Source organism: Phalacrocorax carbo, chromosome 5 (genome assembly GCF_963921805.1).
Source record: "Phalacrocorax carbo chromosome 5, bPhaCar2.1, whole genome shotgun sequence".
Lineage (NCBI taxonomy): Eukaryota > Metazoa > Chordata > Aves > Suliformes > Phalacrocoracidae > Phalacrocorax > Phalacrocorax carbo.
In genome coordinates, this window is record NC_087517.1 from 35,068,482 (window position 1) to 35,078,387 (window position 9,906).

Here is a 9,906-nt window from a genome sequence, read left to right on the forward strand (position 1 = left end):
TGTCCCAAAATGCAAGACTCCCAGAAAGCAGACTGTTTTCTAGACCTAAGGCAAGCAGGCAGTCCAGACTAGTGCAGTGCATGCTTAATATCTGTGTTTTAGTAGATTATTCCTTTGTAGCCATCATTAAACTAGAATCTTACTGGGGACAGCCACACTCTTTTAGAGGCTAAAAATGCACACCCGTGAGCAAATTGAATCACATCTGGTAACAGAAGAAAGGAAAATGGCAGATGTCATTTTCAAGGAAAGAGCAAAATTAGCCTTTAAATAAACCCTGAAAACTGAACAGATACAACCGGTACTCACCATGACTGCAGAGTACAAGCAGTGCTGTGCAGCCAGATAAAACGTTCCGTTTTTGCCTACCTATTGTTAGGTTTCCAAATATTCTTCCTTATGCAAAATGAGTAAAACTACCACATCAACACTGCTGAAGTCAGGGGGTACTTCACATAACAAACTGAGCATATAACAATGGTGGACTGAGAGACTCCCAGTCAGCAGGCTTTAGGAGTTCTCACACACACACACAAACATTTCCGTACCTATAAACGCTGCAAGTGCAATCCTTATTTAAGGCCAAAAATATGAAACAGAACCAAGCGGAAAGAAATACTCATTTGAGATGCAAGCTTTTTATCAAACAAAGCTTTTCAACAGCCAAAACAACAATGGGTGATTCAAACACCATCAGCAGGAATTTTAATAATGTATTTTTCACCTTCACAAAAAAGAAGGTAGAGCTTTAGGGACCTACGTTACTAGCACCATGATTATGTGTGTTTGGGGAGGAGTTTTTCATTCTGTTTTGGTTGTTTTCACTGGAACTGGGCACCTGGTGTCCACTCTAATTGATGAACATCTCATAGGAGTATGTGAACTTCTCAGTCACACACAAAATGATTCTCTCAAATGTAGTATCTCTTCATTATTTCTATAGCAGCAATTCTGCTTCACAGCTCTATTTGAAACTAACTTAAGAAAAGCACATTGTCTCTAATGACTTTCAAGGAAACAAGAGCCAAAATGAATACTAGAAATGAATACACATTGAAAATTGCATCCTTATTTACAAGTGTTCCGTCAAGAGAAAAGAAGTACTAGTTACACAACAGCATTTTGTTTTTCTAACATTAGATACTCGACTTTTTAGCATGTTGCATTGAAGGAAATGCACTTCTAAGCAAACAAGAAACATACTCATCAGATATCTCAATGTTGAGCTTCTGTTTGGTTTGGCTGAGAGTAGTGCGGTAAAGTTTAGTGGCCATTTCAATAAGGTGATCACTACTGAGCAGGAAATCTCCTTTACCAGCTGCTCCTGAACCCTGAAACAGAAAGGAAAGTAGTTAGGACTACCAAAACCTGGAATATGAAAAATATTAAATGCCAACCAGGAGGTTTTACAAGGAGTCTTCTCTTCCCAGTACAATGAAACAAGAGCCTTTTGTCTTGTAAATTAAATAGGGATGCAGTGCAGTGTACAGGATCAAAACAATTCACTCTCAAATAAGCAACAAACCTGTGGAGAAAGTTAAAAACCCCTGCTGATCCTAAAGGAGGGGTTTGTCCTACAAAACTGCAGTGTTTCCTTATCCCTATTCTGGCTACACTGCAGCAAGCTCACAATAGTTTCAGAAAGGAACAGAAACCAATTGCCAACACCAGTATTAGAATGAAGGCGGTCAGTAATAAAAGACACTATATATGATGTTCTTCAAATCCTTTAAGCTAGAATACAAATGCCAGCTTAATGATTTTAGCAGGTCAATGCTGACAGTGCAGTGAAGCAAATATAGCACTGAACTAAGTTCTTTAGAACAGAGTAACCAAATTAGCTGTGCCATAACTGGGATTTCTTGGCATCCCATAAGGAAGAGAGAAGTATTCTGCCAGTGTGTCAGGAAGAATTATCGGAGCAGCTAAAAAGGAAAACACTGCCACAAGGTATCCGAACCAGATTAAGGGCCCATATTACAAATGGAAAACTCCAGTCCTGAAGAGGCTACAGTGAAATATGAAGTCTGATTTTCACAAGTAAATGGTCCTTTATAACGTAATAACTGTTCTCATTTGGCTTCAGTAGTTTTAAATCAAAGTTTCTGCAGATATGACAAAGTTCAATAAACTTCTAAACCTACAGGCTAACCACTACAATTTAATGCTACAAGATAATTAATAAACAATTTTTTTATCACTGCGTGTAAAACAGTCAGATTATTATATTATAAAGTTGTAACCAACCTCCTTGAGGTGCACTGCAAAGAAGCCATCATTTTGGGAGCTCATGGACACTTTGGTAACATCTCCCAGTGGAACCTCTGACTTGATATTCCCAGATTTTTGATCCGCAAGAAGAACGTTATTTTTGGTTAATAAGAAAATCCTGGATGTAGCCTGTGAAAATACAAAAATGCAAACCATTAGCTACATAAAGAGAGAACTATTCTTTTTTGAGCATCTACTAAGACTACAAGCAGTTCATAGAGTTAATAAGCTTGGCCCACATTAGCAAACATGAACAGTTGATGATCAATTAAAATCAGGTCAAATTTATTTATGTGTCTAATTATAGATTAAGAAGCTTAGCTCATTTTGGCACATATGCTTAGATATAAACAGTTCCTTTAATTACTAGCGTACAGTTATAAAATTCAGAAACTGAAACTCAGAAACTATGCAAATCAGGATAACCTCATTTCTCAGGCTTTGTCCGTCCCCAGGAAAACCAACATACCTTTTCAGTGATAGCTATTTCAGGACTAAGCCTCACTATTTACTGTTCTTCACCAAAACCGTGTTGCAGAACAACACAAATCACATAGGTATTTTCAATATTATGTTCTCCTCCCTTTATCTATTGCAGTTACTTCTTTAGGAGGATTTACATTCATATTTTCAAATGACAAGTATTTTTAAAGCATGAATGTATGTTCTTAAATTAATCTTAGAAAATAATAAGACATAGAAATGAGACCTTAATCTACATATAGCTTTTTCTCCTGTAAAATTTTAAATAACAAAATCTTAACTATTATAATTAAGAAGTAGCTGTCTAAAGCACACAGAACCATAGCTCATCATTAATTTTTCTTTTTTTAATTTTGAGAGCTGTAGCCTATACAAGTACAGGAGAGATTTTGTCTTCATTTAATTAGTTTCTTCTAAACCGGAGAATTAACTTGGCATCAACAACAGGCAACCTAATTTCTCTCCTACAAATGCATAAATGACATCTATATCTGAGAAGTTGAGACCTACTGGTTCTAATGTTTAGACAGATACGGTGAAAACAATTCCATTTACTAAGGGAGGATAATACTTCCTGTTTTAATAAGTATAATTTAAATGCAAAACAAGTTCTGTGTTGGCAGAATAAAAAAGTACCCACAGCATATTTAAAAGCTTTATTCAAATTATACAAGAAACTTGCCTTTTCATTCCAAAAAGCTTTTGATATCAATCAGAAGACAGGCAAAGCTAGCAGAATATACCACTCAGAATTTTAAAACATAATAAAATGTCATAATCAGTAGCTTGAACGACAGTGTGATACTTGAAAGATTAAGTATTCTAAACAAGAACAATATTCTCTAAATTATTATTTTCTTCAAATGGCAAATAGAAGATCTGAGTTTGGTACAGAGACTACATTTAGTTGTGAATCAATACAGCCTGTCACCAGTTGGTGAGATGCCATTTTTGTTTGGAAAAGTTGCTGAAATCTACAAACCCAAACAAGATTTTAATAATATTTATGTAAATTTAAAATGGGTGGTTAAAATCACCAGTCTACGTAAATTCAACATTTCCAGTCTTGCCCTTAAAAAAAGGCATTTTTAAAAAAATCCCTAGATCATTACATGACAGAAGTGAAGTCTCCCTCTCAGTTTATTTATAACAAAAACAATCTACCCTTCTGGATAAAGCAATGCCATTTTATTACCTTCCCATTAGCTCTGTTGATCTTATTCACAACCTCTGCAATAATGATCTTTTCATCCACAGCATCTTTAAGTTTTTTGTACTTGGGGTTCTTGCTGATTTCCAAGTAAGCCCCTTGGAATGGCTGCCCAACACTGCCCAACCAAAAGACAAGAGAAACACAAGTTAAATGTGAATCGCAGGGAAGAAATAAACATCCTGAAACCATAACATTCTGCTTCAGGCTTTATGGAGCCGGGCGATGCATCAAATACCATTTTCAATGACTCTACACTGCCAGAAGCTTCCTTAAACTTTGATACACTCTCTGCCAGTGAAAATAATTAGCTGCCTCATTCTTAGCAAAAGAATACTCTTATCAATCCAGAGACCTCTAGTTAAAATTTTTACCTGTTTTAAACAACAGCAATGCAAAATAATCTGCAATCGTATATCAGAATAATTAGAGCAATACATAACACAACATAACACATAGCACAAACAGGGCTCTTAAGATGGTTTTTTCTTATGCAGCATAATTGTCCTCAGTCCTGCTGAGAAGCTGAAAACTGCAGCCCCCCGAGCTCTGCCCCGAGATCCTGCAGGTCAGTGCTGTGCCGTGGTGCTAGCATCAGTGCCGTGCAGGCATGCTACATCAGCTGAAAATAAGTCGGGAATTGCTAGAGAGTAGTGTGGATATATCTCCCAGCACATTATCCCAGGGGAAAGAAGAAAGGAGGAGGAAGAGGAGGGTAAGAAATTGTATGTGTATTAGACACAGAATCTTGTACACATTAACAGCACAGTGATGGTGAAAAAAAGACATTTATCACCAAAAACAGTAATAGGATTTTTTTTCCTTCCTCTGAAAACATTTTCAAATTAAATGGGCCAAATTACTGCAAGTATCAGACACAAGTACATCCTTGCGTGTGCAATCAATTTTGATTGAAAACCACCCAATAACAGTCTCTGAAAACAGAGGAAGTAAAACTTCAGTAGGACCGACACCTCTGCTCTTGCACAGTATTTCAGAGTGACAGACAAGAACTTGCTTTCAAGATCTGCTGCTGTTTGTTAAATGTGTACCAGTTCTTCAGCAGGACTTGTTGCGCTGGCAAATCACCCTGTCCTTAGCCACCTCAGGGTTATTCAGTAATAGCTTTGCTATCAGTTAAGAATTGGTGAACACAGTTGCTGCTTGCTTTGTTAGAAGTCCCGTCAACTAATCACTTTGATTAAATTATAGTCAAAGTACTGAACGTAAAGCTTTTCCAAGGCTAAAGCCCAAGAGGAACAAACATTATGTGGAATAGCGATACATTTGTAATTCATCTCTGGCACACAGGGAGATGGGAGAGAAAAGGAAGGGTACTGGTATTTTAGTACTCACAAGAAATCCCTCTCTGTTCTTAAATAATTACATTGCAGACAGAAAGTTATCCACATCCTATGAATCATGATCATACTAACTAATCAGAAACTTTATACAGTAATTTCCTCCAACCTTGGGCCAAGGAAAAAAAAAAAACAACAGGAGCTAATCAGTTCTGAATACACGACAAAAAGAGATGGAAATGTTTCTAGATCAGTGCTGGGTGGGGAAAGCATTCTAACTTTCTATCATGTTGGCACTTTGAGGGTTTTTTTGTTTTTATTTACTAGCATTATGAAACCATAGTCACCAAAACTGTAGATTCCCTGGGGACTTTGTCCCTAATCTAACAATGACTTACAAATTAAAACTGAAATGAATCAACAGCTACCTTCTATCACATATACCACATAAGAATGTCTTAGATAACAGTAACTTGGGTATATATTTTGCTGTGTTAATATTTCATTGTTCTGTCTTGGTGCAAAAAAGTACTAAACCAGGGATATAAATAAAATTCCTTCCTTCCCAAAGAGCTCTACACTGATCAGATGTATACTGACTCAAAGCAAAAAAGCCTGCTTGCTCCTAGAAAAGTCCAAAGGCAGCATCTTTTTTGTTTCCCCAGCAGCATAAAAAGATATCCCAAAGCAAATAAGGAATAAACCACAAGCTAACATATACAGCCATTAACTAAGTGACCTACTGAAGGGAAGACAGAGAAACATATACTGAGCCCATTACAGGAAAAAAAGAAATGTCTCAACAAAAAACTGAAACAAAACAAAACCAATACAACACAAATATCCAAGCAGAGCTTGTCCATGCATGGAACTGCCTTCGTCAACTCTTGCAGATTCCTGTTCCTCCCTCTACTGAACCTTGCTTTTTACTTTACAGTGCCTTACTCCTGCTCAGCTCAAACTACGGCTTCTAAAAGAAAACTCTCCCGAGATCGATGAGACCTTTGTTTTCAAGAAAAACACAATTTCTAAGCTCATGTTCACTTAAAAAGTTTGACTTCTTGCAAGGACATCAGTTCTCTAGTTTGTCAGTTTTATTGCATGCAAAAGAAAAAAAAAAGCATTCCTTTAGTAAAATCAGATACTACTGCACTTTCTTGAGTAATGTTAGCTCTGCAGATAGCAATGACAAGAATTTATCAGTTTTTAAGAACTCAATAATCTGATAAACCAAAACACTTATTTGCAGAGATTTCACATTTTTAAAAAGTCTCAAATTAAAAAAAATTATAAAATGGAAATGAACTTCTAAGCACTTTTTATCTGAAGTATCCTTTCAAAAGATATATACCAATATATCTAACTCTTAAATTACCTAGTCTTCACGTTAAAGCATTATGCTGAATGTACTAAACCTGAACACAGGGGAGCTCCCTGTCATGCCTCAGCTGGGAGCGGCATTACCACTTACAGCCTTCCAGTTCACTCTACATTTACTGGTTGCAGGAACCAGCGTGATGGAAAGTAGGGGAAAGGGCGAGAGTTACTCCCTTCTACAAGTTCTCCAAACTTTAACATGCGAACAGGTCACGGCGGGTTAGAACAACAAAACATCATGGCTTCTGGACGGAAGCGTTCAGTATCATGGGATTAGTAGGCTGCAACAACATTAAGTTAGAAGCAAACTGAGATCAATTTCTAGGACTGTAAAGTAAAATGGAGGGACATTGTCAAACAAGGAAACTGCACTTTCCTGCTTAAGATAAAAAACAATATCTTGCTTAGTTTCCTAAAGGATATTGAATTTAACGTACACTAAAAGCAGCAGAATCAGTCATTACCTGGCTGGATATAAAGCCTTCTTATCCTTGAAAAGTTCGCTTGCTTCCAGTTTTTCTTCATATATAAGTTTCTGCTGATCTGTGAACTGGTCTCTGTACTTTTTACACTACAAAACATGATATATTAAACAAACCAAAAAATTATCCTTCGAAGTCAGATTTGAAGCAACAGCAAAACTAATGTTTGCCTATTGCTCAAGATGCACATTCTTTGTATACTTCTGAAGTGAGTCAGCTCCATCCTACATGCCACTGTAGCACAGTAACTATCAGAGGTATTTTTCTCCTCAGCCGTTCTAGATACTTCTGAATTACACCAAATCCAACCTCTAAACCACATCACTTCAGCATGCTGCATTTGAACAGGAGCTTAATCTATCAGATACCAGTCACTGGAAGACTGTGCTAAAAATGTTCACAGAAACATATATAGTTCCACAATTGTGGAAGTTTATGCAAACAGAGAGAAAGAACAAAACATAGCTGAGAAGATGAATTTTGCAGAAAGAAAAACTGTCCCTTGACAATTCACAGAAACCATAGCCCACAAGATCAGTAAAATGTCTCATCAGCACTTATACAGATTCTCAATGTTCTCTCCATCCAAAGATCCAAAACAAATTTCAGCTAACCACAGTTCATAAGTAAAAAATTCCACCCGATACTTCCAATGTTGGTCTAAGAGCCAGTCCCAGTCCTGGCCATGGATACAAGTATTATAAGCTACCAATTAACAGGCAACAGGCATACTGCTTTACTGTTAAGTTAAAAGCTGATGGCAGGATGCAATCCTCTCTCCCTAGCCCCAGAAAGGAGCAGCCAGGATAGTTATGCTCCTTGCAGGCCAAAAGACAATGATCAAAAGACATACTTATTCCAAAGAAATAAAATATCCTGTCTGGAATGGGAAGAAATTAATCCTAAAAATAGACTCTTCAGGAACAACACAAAACGACTGAAACTCATGTGATGAAGTTCTGTACAGACTGGACCAGAATGTGTCCTACCCGCCACAAATGGAAAATCCTCTTTAGTTCCTTGTGAGTTGAATCCAAGAAAAGGTAAGGTCTCGCTGGCCAGTTTTTATCTATTGGTGATAAAGAAGGCACCTTATTCTTCATTTCCAGGAAGTATTTCTGCATCTGTGATAAAATTGAAGCAAGACGTTTTATTAATGTTCAAATACCAGAGTTATTGAAATAAGCAAGGAAAAGCAGATGCTCTGTGATTAAAAGCACAGTTATCAAACTGCAACTCTCAGCTTTCATGAACCTGAATATGGCTTTTAAAAGTCAGGCACACTGAGAAATGCAGGTTTAGATAGCATACAAGTGTGGCAAATGCTTAGTTAGTACCATTCCCACACCTCCAAAACACTATTACTATCCTTTCTTTGCAATATAAGAATGTTTAAATTGTCAATTTTCCATATGCTTATCTTGGACGTTTCATTACAAAGACTCTCAAGACCATAACACAGCTCTTATTTTTGCTAAAAAACAAAACATTAAAGCACAGAAAATGTGCATGTGCTTTTTACAGATGTATACATACAAGTCTCTGAAGGGTAAATTCATAAATTTTTCTTCCAGCATTGGCTCTGAAGAATTTCCTGTACTCTCTACGGACCTGGAAAGTTAAAGAAACCCTCAGAGTGAATACAAAGAGTGAATTTGTTTGCACAGGTACTTTTTTATAAAGCTCTATGGCAGAAAATACTAAAACAAGCCTACAAACATGCAAAGTGTTCCCTGAAATAGTAACACTGAGTACTCTTAAAATATATGAACCAGACCGTGGACCAAGAGGTCAGAAAGTTACCTCAGATGACCTGAGTACAGTCATTTGCAAATGTAACAGAGAATTTGAAATACTTTCATCTGAAAAGATGAGCTATTCAAATATTGTTGAATTCACAGCATTAATCTCTTGTCATAGGCTTTTGCATGAAGTTAGACTGGAAAAAGTGAGGTATCATCAGTGATATGTATTTTATTGTGTCTGAAGTGACACTGAACTAATGTTAATTACATATTTAGCTGATGAAGTGTTTCTGATTTTTCTCCTTAGTTCTTAATACAGAGTTATCTATAATAAAAAAGGTGTTTTTTTAACAGAGCAGACTTATGCATAAAAAAAGCTCTTTTCACACAAGCAGTCTTCATTCCAAAAGGAAAATAAGGTTTTGGTGCTTGATAAGAGCAGAGAATCAACACAAAGGTTGCTTAATGCAAGTTAGCTGAAACATCCCCTATTTTTTTTTCCCCCTAGACTTTGGCATAACCTGCAACACACACACCTGTTAAGAGTTTTGAGCAAAAACCAGGGAACACATTGTGGCTTTGCATAATTTACCCCAGAGCAAATTTAGTGGTTTTAGCTAACTTGCTATGTGTTGCTGAGTTCACTGTAACCAGAAAATAAAGGAAAACCTATAGAGGAAAAACCCACATCAACTTATAGTTTGCTTGGCTTACCCTGGCGCACCTTCTGCCCCATAGTGAGTGCCATGCATTTTAAAATAAGCCAGCTTTTCGAAAGCAAGAATCTGACACCATTCTGGGATTAAAAAAACCCAACAGATAAATGGGTTTTGCTTAATTACACATGAAGATGCATCAACAAAACTGACAGCATTCAGCTGTCTTCATTCTATGCAAATACAGCACACAATTTTTTCCTTACTTTATATGAAAAATCATTAGAGTTCTTATTCACTGACTTTATGTAATGCTTAGTGCTCTGTAATTAGTGTACACCCTTTATTTATTATTCAGGGATGGAAACGAACACACTCAAA

General features: G+C 36.7%; 1 protein-coding gene across 4 annotated transcripts in view; it reads right to left on the reverse strand.

The window, feature by feature from the left end:
- MYO1B (myosin IB) overlaps positions 1–9,906 on the reverse strand; it is a 115,664-nt gene that overhangs the window by 3,001 nt on the left and 102,757 nt on the right. For all 4 annotated transcript variants that reach the window (XM_064451987.1, XM_064451990.1, XM_064451989.1 and 1 more), the window contains 6 exons: positions 8,661–8,735; positions 8,114–8,248; positions 7,107–7,213; positions 3,950–4,082; positions 2,248–2,400; positions 1,204–1,331 (listed from right to left, as the gene is read on the reverse strand). In XM_064451987.1, coding sequence (XP_064308057.1) covers positions 1,204–1,331; positions 2,248–2,400; positions 3,950–4,082; positions 7,107–7,213; positions 8,114–8,248; positions 8,661–8,735 — 731 coding nt within the window. The remainder of the gene's footprint in view (positions 1–1,203; positions 1,332–2,247; positions 2,401–3,949; positions 4,083–7,106; positions 7,214–8,113; positions 8,249–8,660; positions 8,736–9,906) is intronic.